The sequence below is a fragment of the Sesamum indicum genome, linkage group LG12 (assembly GCF_026168435.1).
Source record: "Sesamum indicum cultivar Baizhima isolate 11 linkage group LG12, ASM2616843v1, whole genome shotgun sequence".
NCBI classification, from domain to species: Eukaryota; Viridiplantae; Streptophyta; class Magnoliopsida; order Lamiales; family Pedaliaceae; genus Sesamum; species Sesamum indicum.
In genome coordinates, this window is record NC_142668.1 from 10,967,707 (window position 1) to 10,989,762 (window position 22,056).

Consider the following 22,056-nt stretch of genomic DNA (forward strand, 5'->3'; position numbering starts at 1 on the left):
AAATTTTTTGGGTGAAACCGTAATTTTTTACTTTTTGAAAGAGAGATTAAGTGTAATTAATTCAATATATAATTCCAAAAGTATAAGATAATCTTTTAATTATCTACACTCTACCTACTCCGATTTTTACATAAGATGCTTGTTCTGTGATTAGATAACTACTCTCTCTTGTTATTGGCGGCTTGCGGTGGAGTCTGAATCGACCACACAACATGCGAATCAACTTGTCATTGAGTTGAAATGTCTGAATTTTAGCAGCCAAAAATTAAAATATCTTTCTTCAGTGTAAATAATGGAGGATTTTGGTTGACCTGGCATGGAGTTCCGCTATCTCAGTTCGGAGTCTATATAAGGTGGACTTCTTGCATTTTAAATCCAAGCACAAGCCCATGGCTTCCCTTCTACTTTCTTGCAGCTCCACCCCAACTACCACCACCACACCCACTTTCGTCACAGCCCCACCAGGTTTCTTAACCCATAATGCAAAACGAACCCGTCAATTTAATTTGTCGTGCAAGGCCAGAAATGGTAACGATGAGCAGAGAGAATCTCCCGGAAAAGAGGAAACGTTCCAGGGTAAATTCGACAGAAGAAATTTGCTTGTGGGCATGGGAGGCCTGTATGGTGCGGCAAATCTTGTTTCGGCTGATTATTCACCAGCATTTGCGAGTCCAATTTCAGCTCCTGATCTCTCCAAATGCACGAGAGGTACAAATCTCAACACGCAGCAGCCATTAGACGTGAATTGCTGCCCCCCGCTGTCGCAGAAAAGCATTGATTACAAGCTCCCGCCAGTCACAAAGATGCGCTTCCGCCCTGCCGCCCATCTGGCTAGCCAAGAGTATATAGCCAAATATGAGAAAGCGGTTGAGCTGATGAAGGCTCTTCCTGAAGACGACCCACGAAGTTTCATGCAACAAGCAAATGTCCATTGTGCGTATTGCAACCTCACGTATGAACAAACGGGGGACCCGTCCTTGAGACTTCAAATTCACAATTGCTGGCACTTTTTTCCTTGGCATAGATGGTACTTGTTTTTCTATGAGAGGATCTTGGGCAAATTGATAGATGACCCAACTTTCGGGCTGCCGTTCTGGAACTGGGATAATCCTCCCGGCATGGTCATGCCAAACATGTTCGTAAAAAAGGATTCTCCACTGTACAATCCGCGGCGTAACCAGGACCATCTGCCGCCGGCCACCACCGATCTCAACTACGCCGGCAAACCCACCACCGATCCCTCCAAGATAATCCCCAACAATCTCACTGAAATGTACAGCGAGATGGTTCGGAACGTCTCGACGTTGGAGGACTTCTACGGAGCAAAATACGTCACCGGAACTAAACCAGATCCAGGGCCAGGGACGGTGGAGCGCGGATCCCACACAGCGTTGCATGTGTGGGTTGGACAGGCCACGCCCAGCGGAGAGGACATGGGCAACTTCTACTCAGCCGGACGGGAGCCTCTTTTCTTCAGCCACCATGCGAATGTGGATAGGCTGTGGTCGATTTGGCGAGGCCTGAGGGGCTCGAAGCCGAAAGACTTCCCGGAGTCCGACTGGCTAAACGCAAATTTCCTGTTTTACGACGAGAACGCACAGCTCGTGCGCGTCAAGGTTGGCGACACGCTGGAAAACCAGAAAATGGGATATGTCTGGCAGGAGGTGGACCTTCCGTGGTTGAAGAACAGGCCGACGGCCCGCGTCAAGAAATCCAAGGTTGCCACGACTTCGACTGCCCCCAAGGCGACGGAGACTGTTTTCCCGGTGAAACTCGACAAGGTCGTTAAAGTGTTGGTCGACAGGCCTAAGAAATCCAGGAGCAAAAAGGACAAGGAAAAAGAAGAGGAATTGCTAGTGATCGACGGGATAGAGGTGGACACCGCAAAATTCGTGAGGTTCGAGGTTTACATTAACGACGAGGACGACAAGGCAGATGAAATAATCGACAAGGCGGAGTATGCGGGATGCTACTCTCAGGTGCCACACAAGAATTCGACAAAGGTAACGAGTAAAATCAGGTTGGGATTGACAGAGCTGCTGGAAGATTTGGATGTTGAAGATGATGACAAGATACTGGTCTCTTTGGTGCCAAGAGCCGGGGGCGAAGACATTACCATTGGTGGTATCAAAATCATCTATGCTTCCTGATGACCAGTGCAGTTATCTCATAGTCAATTTTTTCTTAGTAATATTAATAATCTTAATGTGTGTTGCATCAACAGTTCGTGCCAGTGAGAGGGTACCTTCTGCCATTGCATTTCTGTACATGTCAAATGAAGCAACTTGTGAGGTGTATAATTTAGAAAAAGTCTTTTCTAATTTGAATAAAAGTTTCTTCATCCTAAGTTATCATCTCAAATTGGCAGCTTCCTAGAAAGCCTTACGGGGCATCACTGTAGGAAAATTGAAAAAGAAGCAGGTACGAAGGAAACATCCGATTCAAGGAATGTGGACTTGTCATGGAGCACGTGATCATGCCCTGGTTTTATTTTCTTCATGGACCATTACGAACTGTTTGGATGATTATTTGAGTGGACATTATTCATCGACACGGGTAATATTGTGTTGTCACGTTCCCCTCATTTTTTTTAACAAAAGAATTAGGATTGAATAAATTTTGCACACTTAAAATATGGCCATTATCGAAATAAATATTACTTTTGGTTCTCTAATTATACTTTTATTCGCATTGAATTCTTCAAGTTTCACATCCTAATCCAGTTATCGACATTGTTGCTTTTGTTCCAACCTTCTCGCCTGGAAGCTAGAAGGAAACTCTTATTCGAACCAAGTGGAAAAAATTGGGATGTTCATCAATATTTATATCTATATTTATACTATATAAATAAAAAGGACTTTTTCTCTTATAAATAGTGATTATGACTCTACAATACATTTTATCATTATATCAATAATATCCTTAAGTTGAGTTTTTTTTTTTTTGGTTGCTTTCTTTCTTACTTTTTTTTCTTTTTTGAAATATGATGTATATTGGTTTATATATATTTTTTCTTATTCATAATATATTTTAAGAAAAAAATATTATTTATCATATGCACACGGAGGGGTCATGCTACGGCGACTAATTATTATAAAAGAAAGAGGGTTTATAGACTCAAATGGTACTTTTGATACCACAACACCGAATTATTATAATCCCAAAAATGCCCTTCAACTTCTCAACTTATGTTAAATTAACTACTTAATGAAGTTTCTTTAGAAAATTAATTCAATGCAATACATGTACTAAAACATTAATTTACTCTCATTTTGTTGAAATTTATTGTTAATCGAAATTAAAATAACTTAATAGTGTTTGTTTTGCATGTATATACAATCATCATTATCAATAAAACATATATTCTACAATGTCTAAACTTTTAAATTAATTTGAGTAAAATATATATTAATAATTACTGTATTAAAAAAAAGTTACCAGATAATTTTTATGAATGATATTGTAAGACATATGATAAATTTTAATATAAAAGAATAAATTGAAAAAAGTTACCATATCTTGTCTAGGGTTTCGATTCTTGATCATTTACCCATCTATCCGATTAAGAGAGAGAGAGAGAGAGAACTCATGATCATCATGATCAAGATCCATGAAGCTGTTTACATTTTACAAAGCAAATAATTCCAACTAAAGCAGACCCACCATTCAAAGGTGATAGAGAAAATCATTCTAAGAACAAGTAAGAAAACAAAAACATTGAATAACACGGATTTTTGTGATTCTCAGAAAAGAAACATTGGATCTTCTCTATAAATCTAATATGTATACTCTATTCTATTTACCTATCTATTCTATTTATGAAAAACCTAAACCTTCCTTGAAACCAAAGTCGCACCGGACTCCACAACGTAATCGTAACGTCCAGGATCCGATTTGATGGAGAACGCAGCACGACAGGAAGGACACTCAAACTGGAATCTGTAAATCTCTAGGCCTAAACATGAGTCCTTTCCTGCTTCCTCTTTCAACCCCCGAAATCTGTCGCCTCTGTACGTTCGCCTCCCACACTCGTTGCACCGAAGGTCAAACGGAATAAGCATCTTCACCGATTTCTCCATACTCAATCCGAGAAAATTGAAGTTTGAGATGGCAATCTTGCTCAACAATGGATATCTTTGTTGTCTGTAGATTGTTTGTGACTGTAGATGGTGTGTATATATAGAGAGAGGATGAGAGTTTCAAGTTGATGAGGACTGACTCTAGAGTTGTCCTATTTGAATTGAACTCTCCCACACATAATTAGATGAATCATGAGTGGGCTAGAACACAAATTATAATGAAATACTAACATTTGGATAATATTTTATGTTCATAAAATTAGTTCCCTTCATGTTATCGGATTAATATTATTTCTCTATAAAAAAAATAATATTTTATATTTATGAAATATATCTCATTTTTTATCCTATAATTATACGTTGTAGCGCCAAAATTTTCAACACTTGATTAAAATTGTCGAAAAAAAAAAGAATCAAATGTGAAATGTTCAAAACTAAATTAATCAAAAAATGACTAAAAATATGAAAAATGAAGTAAGTTACAAGTCCAAAAGTACTAACGACCTATAACTATGACCAAAAATATGATATTGCTAATGAAAATATGTACAAGTAATCAACAAATATCATTGAATTTGAAAATAAACACTAAAAATTCTAACTAAATAAAATCTTGAGATCCATTAAATTTGATGCTAATTTAGTAGGCCACCAATGAAATTTTTTTAACAATAAAAGAATGAACACACAAAAAAGTAAAAAGAAAAAAATTACTCAAATCGAACCCATTGTGATGAAAAAAATTATCTTATTACATTATTGATGTGAGCATAAAATTGTTCGTTTGAGTACATTTGACTTAAATTTTTAGGTGGAGCTTTCACTATTAAAAAAAAAAAAGGGTTAATTGCAAAAACTGACTTGTAGCTTAGGGGAAAAAGGCTCTAAATTTGATCCTGGCAATTTCGGCCGGTAACATTACAAAATATATAAATTGGAATGAATTCCATAGTCAGAAGAACTCTCCAAATTTTGAAAGGATTTATAACTTAGTTCGAATACTTTTTTTGGCTAATTTTTTGTGATGCAGCTTCTGACAGAGCAACATAGGTTGGAAAATTCGAATGCCTTTTGGACAACATAATAGATATTGGGACGGTCTTTCCAGAATCCAAGTTTGTAACGGTTGTTTGTTCGAAAGGCAATCCCAAAATTATTGGAATGACGGCAGGATAGTTTAAAAGAAAGTTGGAAAAAAAAAAAAAACAGCTACTCACAAAGGTGCTTTTAGCTTTTGGATTAGAATTATTATTTTTAACGGCTTTAGAAGCAAAATATTGATATTTCAACCATCTCGGAAATATTTTTTGAAGCAAATAGTTGAAAAATACTTTAGACGCTCTCACAAATATGAAAATTTATACGTTTGATCACAGACTTTAAAGAATATTGCACTTTTGATTCCCATTTACAGGTCTAGTACATTTGGATGTCCCATAAAATAAGAAATTGTAGCACTTTTAGTCCAATTGGATAAAGAATAAAAAATTGTGGGACGATTTCATGAACTATTTATAATGCTACAAATTTCTTATCTTTTGAGTAATTTTAAATTTATAATGACAGTAGTCGATAAATTTTATTAAAATTGATTTAGTTTTACCATTTAAAAATTTTAAAAGTTATTTAAATTTCCTAACTGATAATGATGAAGTGAGTCTTGCTATGATGATTAGTTTTTTCTTTCTTTTGGATAAACACTAATTAATAATTATACAAAATAAATTATTATTGAGTCAATGATATATGTTATTTGATATATATTAATCTATTTTTTTTCTTATTACTATCTATATACGTACGGAACATTCAGATATTCTAGTTTATTATGTATTAGATATTAGATAATCATATCAATTATTGTATCTTATACAAAATATTGTATAACAAATATCATGGATACATTATAATAACTCATAACTAATAATCAATTCAAGGAATATTTCATATTATTGGATATATAATAAACTATAACTGATATTTATATTATCGATATCTCAAACCAAAGAAATTAGAATATGTTGGATAGTTAGATATTTTGAATAAATATGTTTTTGATATACTTAAAAAAATAGATAAATAGATAATATTATAATATTAATTAGATTTTTTTGGTAAATACTAAATTTTCGTTTTTCTTTTTTATATAAAAACTTGTGGAAAGTACTGATTTGAGGTTGTCCACATCTATGCATAGGTTAGGTGGAAACAGAACAAACCACCATCTTTCAACACCTAAATTGGAAATCTGAATGGGTAATGGGATATGAAACTAACAGTTAATTGACTATATTCCGATCAAGAACAAGGTACGAAGTAAAGAAGTCGCAACCCAAGAACAAAATACAACGATGCACAACTCATTGAAATACTTCAAATTTCTTGCAATGGAAACAGAACACACCATCAAATGCTCGAAAGATGTTCCAACTGCCGAGAATCAGAAAATATGTTGGCTGAAGATCCCATTTCACCCTGATCTGGGAGGCGATGGAATGATCTTGATACCACCAATGGTCACGTCATCCCCATTGGATCTTGGAATGAGGGTCACCACTATCGTATCATCATCAGCTACATCAATGTCCTCATACAACTCCGTCAATCTCAGACTAATGGTGGACTTGCCCTTCTTATCCTTAGTCTTGTGCGGCACCTGCGCGAAAGTTCCTGCGTACTCAGCCTTGTCCAGCTCTTCGGCATTATCATCTTCGTCGTTTACGAACACATCGAACTTTATGAACTTGGTCGTGTCTGTTTCTATGTTTTCAAGAACCAGCACCTCGTCGGCTTTTCCCTTGGCGGACTTGGGAACCAAAACCCTGGTGATCTTTTTCAGATTGAGAGGGAAGAGATCCTCTGGCTTCTGGGCACCCTGCGAAATCGTCTCAACTTTTGCTTTGGCGGCCTTCCTCGGTGGCTTGTAGTTCAACCATGGAATATCCACCCTTTCGAAGTCGTATCCCATTCTCCTGTGGTCTAGGCAGTCGGCAACTTTTACACGCACGAGCTGCTTATTTTCGTCGTAGAACAAGAACGCAGCGTTTAAGAAATCTGGATCTGTAATGTCCTTTGGAACGTCGGTCTTCAGGGTTCGCCATATCGACCACATCCTATCGACATTAGCGTGGTGACAATAGAACAGCGTGTCCCTTCCGGCAGAGTAGAAATTTCCCATGTCTTCTCTGTATTTATTCTTCGGGTTTCCAACCCACACGTGGGCAGCCACATGAGAGCCACGCTCCGATGAGCCCATGCCCGGGCTGGGTGAGTTTCCAGCTCTATAAGGCTGCCCCATGAAATCTATAGTGGAGTTGACGCTGCGAATCATTTCACTGTACATCACAGTGAGGTTGTTCACCACTTTCTGCAGATCATCGCTAGCCCCCGAGAAGCCAAGATCGATGATAGCTGGGGGCCTGTTGGCCTGGTTGCGGTTCGCATTATAGAGAGGTGACCCAGTGTTATCAAAGATCTTGGGCATTTGCATGCCCTTGGGGTTGTCCCAATTCCAAAACGGCAACACAAAAGTTGGGTCATCAATCAATTTCCCAAGAATCCTCTCGTAGAAATACAAGTACCACCTGTGAAAGGGAAAGAAGAGCCAAGAATTGTGCACCTGAATGTCGAGATTCTTGTATCCAACCTGATCGTGGGCGCCGTTGCAGTAAGCACAATGGATATTGGCTTGCTGCATGAACCCGCGAGGATCGGTTGGATCGTCCTTGTCGAGCGCTTTCATCCGCCTAATAGCTTCCTCAAACTTGGCCAAGTATTCTTTGGTGACTTTATGAGCGGCCGGCCTAATGCGCATCTTGTTAACCGGCGGAAGCTTATAGTCTATGATCTTATCCGACGGCAGTGGGCAACAGTTGACGTCAAGAAGATCGCCGGTGGCTACGTCGCGGGCCTCACCACAAGCCTTGAACTCGGGCGCCTCTATAGGAGCTGCATAGGCCTGTGGATCAGAGACGAGGTTGGCTGCGCCATACAGACCACTCAAGCCAAGAAGCATGTTCCTGCGGTCAACTTTTCCGTCCGCTGTAGGTTCCTGGTTTGCAACACCTTTGCAGGAGACCTGAAAGCGGTGGCGGCGACTTGCATGAGTGAGAAAATGGGATGGCTTGGCGGAGAAAGGCTTAGAAGAGGTCGCAGTGCGGTGGCCGGGATTGGGAGCAACCACCGTGCATAAAGATTGAAGGGAAGCCATGGTATGCACTGCAATTGCTCTCGGGTAGTGGACATATATGTATATATATAATCAAAACTCCGCGTTCAAATTCTCTATTATTATTGGGATAACGTTTATTATATTACACTGCACCAACAGGTCATTGAACAAGTTGCCCGAAAATTATAGTACTAAGCATAAATTATTTATAGAACAATTGGGACTAGTTTATGTTTGACACAATATACCTGTTTTCCATGCTACGGCTGCGCACAAAATTCATGTTATTTAGTATTTAAAGAAATATATTTTATACATACAGCGCCTATATCTTGAATAAACTATAAATTAATGAAATATTCAAACTATGTATGATTTATTCCCCAATAATATCCAAAGAAAGGATGAAGTTAACTACGAAAAAATTTAATATTAAAACTAACATCGACCTAATTTGCAAGTCAAATTTTTATTGTTAGTTATCTATATTATTTAACATGTATTTTAAATAATTCATAGCTAAAATTATTAGCAAATAAATTTTTATTACTAATCCATTAACAATTAAATTTTTTTTTATTAACTAATATAGATTAGCAACGAGAATTTCATTGGTTAATTAATTCAAAGTTAATTTTTTTCATTCTTATTGTTGAGTCAGTTTCTTGTAATAATTTATATATTGTGCTATTTCAATAATTACTCAAACTAGCAAATACTAAAGAATGCAAGGTTTGGATTAGCGTACTTGTAATATATCATATATGTGCTGATTAAAATTATGTTCTATTTTTGCTATTCATTTATAAAAATAAAATTTCACATGCCTTGTTCATACATGAGGGGAACATATTCAGATATTAATATTAAATAATATTTTTTATTAATTTAAATTTTTCAATAAAGTTACTGTCTAATAAAGTAGCAAAATTAAATGTTAATTGAAACGAGATATTTAAGCATCACATGGGCAACTTGGAAAATGTCATGATTTCACATGGGCACGAAATCAAAAGTGCACCAATGATTTTTGGTAAGAGTCTGGCCTTTTTCAGAAATATATATATATATATATATGTAATAAATTGAAACTTTTAGGCTTTAGTCGACAAGGGGGTAGGTGAATTACATTGGTTAACGTTACTGTATTATTTTCTTAACAGTTTTTTATGTCCATTTGACTTAAACAAAAACATGGTCTGGTAGGTACCAATAATATATTTATTTTATTTGTATACAAATTTTGCATATGACGAGACGGGATAACATATTAAATATTAAATAATTCTTTTTTTAATTATGTGGACTTTTAATAATTGATAAATATAAATTAATGACAGGTCTAGTAATTCGTGAGACACATATCAATGTTACATTTTGCCTTCTATTTATATACATAACAAGTTGCTTTAATTGGTCATGTTATTAGTAGTGAGGTTGAATTAAGTCTCTTGAGAAGCCTACCGACACTTATATTTATAATCACTACAAAAATTATGATTTATTCTTACACTTAATTACTATAATTAAAAGAGAAAAATTGTGGCAAATACAAATCAATTACGTCTTTGCAACAGTCATTAGCCGTTACGTTCTGTAAGTATGGCCAAAATATTAATCATGATTAAAACCATGACAACTGTTTTGGATATGACTGTAATTCATGGTGAGTATTGATCAATCGTGAATAAAAATTTATATTTTTGCTTTGATTTTATTTGACCGTAATTAATCGTATTGATTTATCATAATTTTTTGTGATTATTTAATGTACCGAAAATTCAATTTTTTTTTAGTGAAGCATAACCTAAGCAGAGTGCAATTTCATTATTAGTTTATTAATTAGTATTTGATGAGCATATATCAATCTATTGTCTAAGATGTTAGTTGGCTTAATTAATAAAATGATATTAAAAAAATGCAATTTTAATGCAAGTCGTCGCCCGTAATTTTTTTTTTAGAAAATACAAAACACGACTGGAGTCGTCACTCTGAGCGTGATGACTCCAGCAAATTTTATATTTTAAAAAATAAATATGAAGTCATTACTTGGAGTAACGACTTCAAAAAAATTTTGTTTGGGGGGGTTTCTGAAAGACGGCTGGAGCCGTTCTCGGAGTAATAACTCTAGCCAATTTTTTTTTTGAAAAAATAGTAATTATTATAATGTATTTTTAATAATAAATTTAATTACTAATTATTTATTTAATAATAAATTTAATATTTTTATTAATATTATGTACAAAAATATATATATGTGTGTGTTAAATGATGATTTTATACACAACTTTTTATATATGAGATATTCTTGCTAATAATAATTTTTATGGAGTATCAATGATCGGTTGTCTGAATGGTGAGCAGAGGTCTTATAATTAAAAGATTGTGAGTTTGATTCTGCAGATGTGAAGGTATTTAGTGTACTTTTAATAGTGGTATTTCTTTTTTTGTGCATTTTGAATTTATTGATTGATTTCGAAATATTTGATGTATTGCATACTGAATATTGTAATAACAGTATTATAATTTAGAAATATCGATATTTTATTTATAAAGAAAAAAAATTATGAAATAATAGGTACTATTAAAACTATGAAATTAAAATGAGCAATTACCATCTAGTAATACAGTTGGGTTCCTTTGATCAAGACCCTGGCCTTTTATATTAAGCTAGGCTCATTCATCTATAACCCATAATTGAATATATGGATTAATTATACGTAGAATTTCTCTAAAAATATAAAATTATAATTTTTTTTAAAAAAAAATAAAATTATACTTATACCTCTTTGAGAAGTGATTCTTTATACTCGATTCTCTTTTATTAAAATTTAGATGAAAAATGCTAAATCTAACCAAAAAATTGCATAAATTTTTAATTTTATCCATCATTTAATAATTTTATATAATAATTTTGTATTTATGAAGAAAAAAATATATGATATTAACCTCACTCTCTCTCTATATATTATATTTATCTCTTTATAAGTACAAAAATATACATGAAAATTAAATGAGGAGCAAAATTTAAAATTTATGTATTTTTCGTTGCTTTCTTCAGCATTTTTCATCCAAACCCTAACGGATGAGAGTCAGGTGTAATTGAGAATTTTTTAAGGGGGAATAAGTATAATTTCAAAAAAAATTTAGAAAAAAAATATAATTTAGTATTTTTAGAGGGAATCTAAGTATAATTAACCATAATCAGATAATTGAAACATAATTTATTTTTAAAGACTGAATTGGAAAATTCTGTCAAAAAAATAATGGAAAGTTTGCTTAGGACGAAAATTGCAAAATGTTATGAGTTAAAGGCGATGATGTGGTGAGATAAAAAAAAATATTGGAATCATATACAAGCGGCTTAATTTATCAGATGTAAATGAAATTTTTAGTTTTATATATATAGATGAAAAATAAAGTATAAATTAAAATATTAATTTAAAATAAAATAATAGAAATTACTTGGGCAGAGTCTCAATTGTTATATCTCATCAAATTATACTATGAATTTGATATTTTTTTATTTTTAAATTAATTATATGATAAATAAATTGGAGCATACCTTAAGGTAAATTGGAACATAATTGACTAGTTGTGCCTTAGCGTGGGGACTGAATTTTTTATTTCAAATTCTGTTACTCCCATCGATCTCGCCTTTTTGCCATTCCTTCTTTGGTAGCGACAAATTGGACAGATTTACCATATATACACGATAAGTAAAAAGTCCTTTCAAAAATAAAATAGATGATGTAATTTTTGCATATATGATAATTTTTTCACTATTATATATATTGAGTAAATTAAAGCGAGCTTTTTTATTTTTTGATATAATTAAAAATATCTCTCGTTATTTGAAAAGTTATAATTACTCTTTTTGATTTTAACATTGGCCAACAATTAGCCTATTTCGTTAGTTCCTATTATGTTTTTATTTACTAATTTTTTTGGTGAACGGATCAAAATGTCCTTAGATTATGAATTATAATTTTACTTGTTTTTAAAAAAATAATATTTTTTATAGATTAGAAGGGCTAGAAGGAAATTTCACCCCGTCAATTAATTTTTTAAAAGAAAAAAAAAAGCAAGGACAAAGTGGACATTTTTAGGTCTTTATTGAAGAATTACATAATTTCATTAAATATCATGAGGGTATTAATAATTTTTCAAATAATTGTGTGATATTTATAATTAGGGTTAAATACTTTCACCACCGCTGAAATATCACTCAATTCGCAAAATCGCCCTATAAATTTAAAATGTACCAAAAAAAACCCCTTTTATTAACTACTAAACTACAAAAAAACTTAACAGCGTAAATGTTTAGCAACAAAATTATGTTTATGCCCATTGCACATCAGCCCAAAAAAATAAGTCAATATGACATGTTATGACACATCAATGGATATAATGTAATTCCAAAAATGTCCAGAATGAGGATTCGTTCAAATAATATTGTGACTTGCAGCTTGATTCGGGTCGAAATCAACGCGATCTTCTTGGTCGAGCGAGCTGGTCTTCCAAGCGGTTCGAGGTCGCTACTTTTTCCAGACAAGTGATTGGGCCCTGAGAAAAGAAACAGATCGTTAGGTTTGTTGGGGTGGCCCCCAACTAAGACCCTCCGATGCTTAAGTTAGTGTTTGGTTCGGAGGTCGTTTAAGTGGGTCGCTTAGCATAATAGCGAGTTGAAGCGACCTGAAAGTAAAATATGGTCAAGACAACGTACCCTTTATACACTGACCGGGAGTATTTATAACGTGGAGCTGAGGGTTTGGTTGATCCAATGCGCATCTGCCACGTGTAGCGACCCGACCCAGTAAAAAGGCGCAAATCCTGCTGATGACGTTGTAATTTTGTGCCTTTTTAGGAGCAAAATTGTCCTTTTGCAATGTCCAGAATACGGGTGCGCTCAAATAATGTTGTGACCTACGACTTGAAAAGCAAGAATTTTTTAGCTAGAGCTGCTACCAATGGACATTGCAATTGTTGGCCCAAAACAAATGTCTCACAATATTTCTAAAATTTCCTGAATTTATGTGGGTAATTATTGCAAACAATCAATAAATTGGTGCAAGGAAAAAAAACTCTACTGCCAACCGTTTTTATATTTTTGAACTAAAGTATTTTGGTTCTAATGGCAAGATGGTCAATGCCATGTCAACTTTTCTAAACGGCTAGAATAATGATTGCAAATAACAGGTGTCTTTTTGGTAGGATATATTTTAAGGGTCATTTTGTAATTTGAATAATAATTTATAATTGATGAATATATTTTATATTTATAATTATGTCAAATATGATTAGCAACTCATTGTAATTCATGGTATTATATTTTGCTGAAGTGATGTTAAATGCAATAAAAAAAGGATACGGTTTTCAAATAGCTGGTCCAATGCGCTCAATAGTAAGTGCCTGGAATCTATAATCTGACGAGTAAAAAAGAAGAGGAAAGCAATTAGGGAAGGTGCAGAACGCATTTTTATTGGATTACAAACATATTCATACATCGTGTAGTCAAGATAAGGTACAGAGCAGACAACCATAGAAGAACACATGATTCACTGCTTATTGGCACAAGTAATTGAAGTTCTGAATTCGTTGAGTGGAGACAGGAAACCTGGCTTCCACCAACTGCTCGACAAAAGTTTCAAAAGACCAGAAATCCTTTGGTTGAAGGTCACCTTTCACGCTGATTTGGGAGGTGATGGAATGATCTTGATGCCACCAATGGTCACGTCATCACCATTGGATCTTGGAACGAGGGTCACCACTATGGTATCATCATCATCGATATCGATGTCTTCATACAGCTCGGTCAATCTCAGGTTGATGTTGGATATGTCCTTCTTACTCTTAGTCTTGTGCGGTACCTGGGCGAAGGTTCCTGCGTACTCGGCCTTGTCCAGCTCCTTGGCATTGTCATCTTCGTCGTTCACGAACACGTCGAACTTTATGTATTGCGTTGCGTCTGTTTCTATATTTTCCAACACCAGCACCTCGTCGGCTTTGCCCTTGGCGGACTTGGGAACCAAAACCCTGGTGATCTTTTTCAGATTGAGAGGGAACAGACCTTCTGCCTTCTGAGCACCTGACGAGATGTTCTGAATTTTGGTTTTGGCCGCCTTCTTCGGTGGCCTGTAGTTCAACCATGGAATATCCACCTTTTCGAAGTCGTATCCCATTTTCTTATGGTCTATGCAATCGGCAACTCTTACACGTACGAGCTGCTTATTTTCATCGTAGAACAAAAATGCAGCGTTCAAGTAATCTGGATCAGTAATGTCCTTTGGCACGTCGGTTTTCAGAGTTCGCCAAATCGACCACATCCTGTCGACATTGGCGTGGTGGCTATAGAACAATATGTCCCTTCCGGCAGAATAGAAATTTCCCATGTCTTCACGGTATCTGTTGTTGGGGTCTCCAACCCACACATGGGCCGCAACGTGAGAGCCACGCTCTGATGACCCCATGCCGGGGCTTGGATTGTCACCCTTTCTGTATGGCTTCCCCATGAAGTCCAGAGTGGAGTTGACACTGCGAATCATTTCACTGTACATGACAGTTAGGTTGTTCACCACCACCTGTAGATCGTCGCTAATATTGGATAAGCTAAGATCGATTAGAGCCGGAGGTCGATGGGTCTTATCGCGGTTTACGTTGTAGAGCGGTGACCCCGTTTTATCAAAGATCCTAGGCATTTGCATCCCCTTTGGGTTGTCCCAGTTCCAAAATGGCAAACAAAAAGTTGGGTCATCTATCAATTTCCCAAGAATTCTCTCGTAGAAATACAGGTACCATCTGTGGAAGGGAAAGAAGAGCCAAGAATTGTGGACCTGCAGGTCAAGATCCTTGAATCCAACTTGATCGTGGGCGCCATTGCAGTAAGCACAATGGATGTTGGCTTGCTGCATGAAACCACGAGGATCCGTGGGATCATCCTTGTCGAGCGCCTTCATGCGCCTAATAGCTTCCTCGAACTTGGCTAAGTATTCTTTGGACACTCTGTGAGCAGCTGGCCTAATCCTCCAATTGGTAACCGGCGGAAGCTTATAATCTATGATCTTGTCAGTGACTGGTGGGCAACAATTGACGTCAAGAATATCGTTGGTTTGTACATCACGGGCCACACCGCAGTTCTTGAACTCGGGAGGCTCTATAGGAGCCGCATAAGCTTGGGAATCCGAAACGAGGTTGGCTGCGCCATATAGACCTCCCAAGCCAAGAAGCAGGTTTCTACGATCAACCGTTCCATCAGCTGAGGGATTTTGGTTTATGCCACCATTGCACGAGACCTGAAAGCGGTGGCTGCGCCTAGAATCAGTCAGAAGCTGGGATGGCTTAGGGGAGAAAGGCTTAGAAGAGGGGCGGGAATTGGTGGTGAGCACCGTGCATGAATATGGAAGGCAAGCCATGGTTTGTGCTGCCATCGCTTGGTTCAGGGGATATATATAGCAAGAATCTAAGCTAGCCAGCTTGTAGTCGTATTGACATTCATGAGAACACTATAGATATGTAATAAATTATAATAATTTTGATTCTGGTACAATATAATTATCTGTGGCAGGATTTGTGCATAAAATTTTTACCATACAAAATTATTAGAAAATTTCTTTATAGTGATGACAACTATTTTTCATGTCAGTAATTATTTTTAGTGATAGTTTTATCTACAACTTTTTTTACTAATTTTTCTAATAACAATTTTTACAAAATAATAGTCAGTATTAAAATTTTAAAACTTGTTATTATAACAAAACAAAATTCTTATCAATTAATAATGATATTAATATTAAAACTATTACTTGATTTTTTCCTGCCTAATCTTCTTTTTCTTTTTGAAAACTCCCCATATAAGCCACTATATGATAATGCTCTTGCTCCAAATTCTTGTTGGCAATGATGTTTCTTACACTATATTGCATGCACTAACACATGCATTTGACCAGCTATCAACCTCACACTGCTTGTCATATGCTACACTCTCTGCACAATACATCACATGTTTTATTTTTTTAATTTTAAAACTACGTATTATTCAGTTAAACACTCAATACACAAAATATCAAGTGTAGCATCTATTTTACGGATCAGATTTTACATTTCAATTACCCTGTTATATTTTTTTATTTTAATTGGTATATATATGGTACGTGTATAAAATATTTTTTTAATAAAATAAATAATACATCTTTATACACATTATATATATAGATATATTATATAATAAAACACACAATATGATTTGTCCAATTATTGCACCACTTCATCCCCTCTTCCTTAGCCGCCAGTGATGGTTAAAATACAAAATAACTAATTGGAGGAATAATTCCTCCACGTGATTTGAATTATTTGTGGGACAAATACTTTAGTACCAATTAATAATTGCGAGACTTGGTAGGGATTGAGATTTAGATCCACACATGAACAATACCCTGCAGTTATAAGTTTATAATTTCATACCATACATGTGATGGACAATTCAAAATCCACCAGTTTCCAATATCGCTAAGGATTTTCGAAATAAGGAGGTTTAAAAGAATAAATCAAAAAATAGTGAAGAAAATGAGATAATCCAAAATGTTAGTAATATTTATTTACAGTTTAGTGATATTATTATATTTTGAATTGTTTTCTTTTTTTAAAGAAAACTGATGGGTTCCGAGTCAGGTTGGAAGTCAAGAATGGAAGATTCATCTAAACGTGAAAAACGTACGCAATGTCGGCTGCATTATTATGTTGTAGGGACAATTATACTCTCTTTTCTTGAAATTTAGTATAATTATATGTAAATTTTTTATAATTTGTAAAATTATATCTAATACTTCTAATGTCTGCTTCCTTCTAATAGATAAGTCCTTCTGTTAGTCAAAATGCTGCGAATTTGTTGATATTAATAAAAAAATTAAAAAAGAACTATATTTACGTTCGATTGACTTATTACTGATTTATTGCAGGTAAACTAAATTTTTATTCAATCGAGGGTAAATATCAATTTTCATTCAATTTTTTTTTAATATCAACAAATTTCGTAAATTTTGCCAAACGGAGGGACTTATTTGGGAGACGAAAGCAAACCTCAGGCGTGCTAGATGTAATTTTTAAACTACAGATTTGTTGTAGGTCGAATAATTTTTTTTGACCAAACTCCCCTCCATTAGCGTGTGAAGTTGTATGACCTGGACTTGCAATAAGTTGTACTAAATCAATTAACTAAATATAGATTTTTATTTATTTTTTTATTAATATATATAAGTTCCATAACTTTTACTAATAATGAATTTATTTATTAAATAAAAATAACTATTAAAAATACTAAATATAATTTTTTCAACCATAAAAAAGTTACATGAAATTTCACTAAATTTTAAGAGACGACTATATAATTATCGTGGTCGTCAATAGACTCGTGGCATGCGCATCTTTTCCATACAAAATCCGGAACAATTTCCACCAACTTTACATTTACTTCCACCATAAAAAGAGGAAACCATTATTGGGTCCCCATTTATGCACTCCCCAGCCTCTGCATGCGCGACTTTCCCCCTCACTTTCATATATCTTTTTGCATACAAAGACCCTTTTTGGTGTGGTAGTGATTCGACTGAAGGATGAAACGGAAAATTTATTCTCGATACAGTAATACACTCTACTATAATTTAAATTTAGTGGATGATAGGTCTTATCAATGAATAGTAACTTAGTTTAAAAAATAATATGGGGTATTTATAGTGTATTGAGGGTTTTAAAATGTATGTGTTTATCGTATGACTTGCATGTAAAATATATTTTTTTATCCGTATAAATAAATGAATACTACCATACACATCACTTTTATTTTCAACTTGCACCTCACAACTCACCAATACTACTACACAAAATTATCATTCTCCATTTTCTTTTAAGGAAAGAAATTTTATAGACTCAAATCGACGGATTGAAATGTGGTATTTCAAGCAAAATATTTTTTTAGTCCTATAAAATAAAGATAAATTTTTTTTTGGTACCACAACTATAACAGTGTCGCTTTTAATTCCATAAAATTCATAATCATGCTTTTTTAGTTTAAAAAAGTCACGTGCGTTGTGATTTTGAGACTATAAAATCGTTGTGTTTTTTGGACTAAAAAGTTCCAAAGACGTGATTTTGAGTTTTATGTGACTAAAAACATTAGTTGTCATAGTTGTGGTGCTAAAAAAAATTCTAACCTTATTTTATGGGACTAAAAAAATATTTTACCTATAATTTCACTATATGGTAGTTTTTATCCATTAATATGCTATATTTTGATACTCTAAATATGTAATTATTGATATTTAGAGTAAATTACATTGACACCTTTTGAAGTTAAGTCTAAATACACGTACTTTAAAGGATATTTGGGTAAATTTGTAGGGTGGAATAGCTTAAAAGACATTGAAAAGTATTACTAAAACTTTTAGAAATGAACTTATAAGCTTCTTTATAAAATAAAAAACAAAAAGTTCTCAACTTATGTTTAATTCTTTAACAAACCCTTTCAATTTTTTTAATCTTATTAATTATAAAATTATTATTAATTACTATCATCCTATAAGTCACAATCTCATTTTATCTAAATATTTTAAAATTTTATTTTTAAATAATATATCATATTTATAAGCTTTAAAAACATCGATTTAATAAATATATATGGTATATAAAATATTTTAAATAAATTTAGCTAAAATTATCCTCTAAATCAAAGTGTGAAATCAATTTTTAGGATCGCTATAGTCCAAAAGGATTTCGAGTATGAAACTTGGTCGGGCAACTCAACCAAAATTCCCAAAAAACCTACCTACCATTCTAAACCTACTCATACTTTTTGACAAAGTGAGAAAGAAGTGGTAGGTAAATAAAAGCATCTAATGAAGGCTGGTGAGTCCAATAAATAAATTTAGAATCGTGAATTTAAATTTTAAATATATGAATATTTATCTTTATTTATATTAATGTGTTGCTTACTTTCAATCAATATATTGATTGAGTTCATATAATAATCATTTCAAAATAAATAAATAAAGCAAATGGCGCGACGATGTAGATTTTGGTACCGGGCATTGATGTCATTCCGATACATGGATGTGTTACAGTAGAAGAAATATTACTTTTTACTAATGACTAATTGTTATTATAAAAGTAAAAAAATACGATAAATACTAATTAACTACAATTTTACAACGGTTATTAGTCATTGTTTCTGTAAAGGAGACTAAAACATTAGGCATAACTAAGAATCAATAAAAATATTTAGGCTATGGTTAAAACTATGTCGAATGTTCATTAACTTGATCATAATTACTTAATTTTTTTTTGTATCGAATTTTTTTTTAACTGTAGTGGATAAATTTGATTTACCATGATTTTTTAACAATGATAAGTACAACATAGTGAGTAATTCATTTTTTTAGTTTTATTTTACAAATATGAAAATACAATTAAATTGTATTATAATTTAAAAATGAATAGATATTATACACACATGAATATAATATCAGTGTTCGATCTTAAAAGAGTGATTACGGGCCCCGAGAAGGGAAAACGACCTTTATTTTCACTGTTGTGATTGTAATGGTGTGGAATTTAAAGGCATGAAGAATAATTTCTGCTGTCACAAACGTCAAGATTATGATTGATTAACATGGAATCAGATTAATCTTGATTCATGGCTTTGCTTCAGACACATTTATAATGTTCTATATCTGGATTTGTCCTAACCAAAATCGCTTTACATGTTATAGTAATTTATTTGAAAATGTAGTTTGTACTTTTCTTTTCAAGTAGGCGTGCATGTTCCCAAGTTAAGCTCTCGGCTTAAATATATTTTTGGTTTTATAATTTAGATTTCGTTCTTTAATTTTTAGGATAGTATTTTGATTCAATATCTTTTTAATTTTTGTGGATTTTTTTTTTTCAACTAGAATTCATGCTTCTAACAGAAAAAATGCATGTATCTCCATAGCATTTTAAAAGTAAGGCTTTTAAAATTATGTTACATATTACAGTAATTTATTTGAAAAAGAAGCACATATTTTTCTTTTCAAGAATTAGTCGTGCATGTTCCCTAGTTAGGATCTCAAGTTAAATGTATCTTTAGTCCCGTAACTTAAATTATTTGATATTTTCGTCCTTCAACTTCTAGATATTATTTTAGTCTCGCATCTTTTTAATTTTTATGAATTTAGACATTTTTCTACTGAAATTCACCCTTGTCGCTGAAAAAATGCATTTGTCTTTTACGTGACATTTTAAATTGAGGTTTTTGTTCCTATTGTTAGAAACTAAAAATTATGTTGTGGATAAACCACTGGTTTAAATCGAAATTTCGATACTGATGTGGTGCAGATAGTGTAAATCATTCGCTCCCTAAGGTTAACACAGCTATAACTCTCTAACATGCGCACTCGTGCTAAGAGCTTGGAACAACGAACGGAAGAACACTCCAAAAGAAGAAGAGAGAAAAAGAATAGAAGCACAGAGGAGAGCTCGATTATTTTTGTCTCAAATGAATGAGAAAATGACGCTATTTATAGAGAAGTTGGGTCATTATTGAGAAAAGGTAGCAAACAAGACTCTTCATCAGCGAAGAAAAAACAAGTAAGTGGAGGATTTTTCTCAACCTTCATGACTTGGTCATTTTGAAGAGTTTGAAAATGAGTAGACTGTAGGATTTAAATGTAATTTTTCAAAAAAAAAAAAGTATATAATCACATATGTCCAGCCCGGACGGACGCACATGTAGTAATTCTTCCAAAGTCCACCTACCATAAGTTTGCTTAATATATATATAAATGGAAAAGAGTTTATGCAACTTATATGAGATAAGAAAATCACCATTAGTTTATTCATTTCTCACATTTGCCCAACTTTAAGCAGTAAAACTACTTATGTTGTCATCTCACTATTACACAACTCACAATTACAATGTACAGCTTCATACTATAACAATGAAACAATTATTTCGGTAGGTAAAGAGTAGAATTCCTACTTTTATGTTTGTTCATGTCGCTGTCCATTATCATACTCCCGTATATGTACTTATGCCGTTTTATGTTTGTCCGTATTGGTGTAAATTTTTCCTATGTAATAATTATCAAAACAGCTTCTCTATATCAATTTTATTTTCAAACTAGTTACTTATGTTTTATGTGTGTATATAATAAATAATTTTTTTATTTTAAAATATATTATAAATAAAAATATATATAAATTAATACATCATAATTTTAAAAAAGATTAAAAAAATAATTTAGATGTATTATTAATATTTATACAAATCCTCATAGGATCCCCAATTATGCACTCACAGGGGACATATTGCATGCACGATTCTCCTCTTTCACATTCACATATCACATCATCTTTTGGTTTCACACTGTTTTATCAAAAGTATTATTTCGTTAACACAATTATTATTTCTCCATTTTTACAATTAAAAGCTTCTATATTATTTTAATTTATTTTGTTTTAGAAGGAGGATCAAATCTGTTTACCCAACTTTTTTCTGGAAATTCGAGTCCGCAGCCTATTTTTCATAGGAACGAGACAATATCTTGTATAAGTACCTGGTAAAATTGAGATTATGTGACCACATGTAATATGATTTTTTGTTACAGTTATTTTTCATAATTAAATAGAAAATCACCTTGAATGCTAATTAACTATGCTTGTATAATAGTTATTAGTTGTTGTTCCTACATATGTGACCAAAACATTGTTCGTAGCTAAAAATTATATGGGTTTTTTTTTTAAAAAAAATGACAAATATTGATTAATCATGATCAATAT

At 33.4% G+C, this 22,056-nt stretch overlaps 3 protein-coding genes across 3 annotated transcripts; 1 reads left to right on the forward strand and 2 right to left on the reverse strand.

Moving 5' to 3' along the window:
- The first annotated feature begins 125 nt into the window (after positions 1-125).
- LOC105165519 (polyphenol oxidase I, chloroplastic) lies at positions 126-2,347 on the forward strand. The gene has a single exon (XM_011084565.3). It carries the CDS (start codon positions 390-392, stop codon positions 2,148-2,150), a length of 1,761 nt encoding a protein of 586 aa, XP_011082867.1. The 5' UTR covers positions 126-389; the 3' UTR covers positions 2,151-2,347.
- A 3,999-nt stretch (positions 2,348-6,346) lies between these two features.
- LOC105165833 (polyphenol oxidase I, chloroplastic) lies at positions 6,347-8,364 on the reverse strand. Its single transcript, XM_011084996.3, has one exon. It carries the CDS (start codon positions 8,287-8,289, stop codon positions 6,550-6,552), a length of 1,740 nt encoding a protein of 579 aa, XP_011083298.1. The 5' UTR covers positions 8,290-8,364; the 3' UTR covers positions 6,347-6,549.
- Positions 8,365-13,705: 5,341 nt separating this feature from the next.
- LOC105165518 (polyphenol oxidase I, chloroplastic) lies at positions 13,706-15,689 on the reverse strand. Its single transcript, XM_011084564.3, has one exon. The coding sequence runs from the start codon at positions 15,675-15,677 to the stop codon at positions 13,935-13,937; it is 1,743 nt and encodes a 580-aa protein (XP_011082866.1). The 5' UTR covers positions 15,678-15,689; the 3' UTR covers positions 13,706-13,934.
- Positions 15,690-22,056: the final 6,367 nt, after the last annotated feature.

Coding starts and splice junctions, on each gene's coding strand:
- LOC105165518 (XM_011084564.3), bottom strand. CDS start 15,677: ATGGCAGCACAAACCATGGCTTGCCTTCCATATTCATGCACGGTGCTC.
- LOC105165519 (XM_011084565.3), top strand. CDS start 390: ATGGCTTCCCTTCTACTTTCTTGCAGCTCCACCCCAACTACCACCACC.
- LOC105165833 (XM_011084996.3), bottom strand. CDS start 8,289: ATGGCTTCCCTTCAATCTTTATGCACGGTGGTTGCTCCCAATCCCGGC.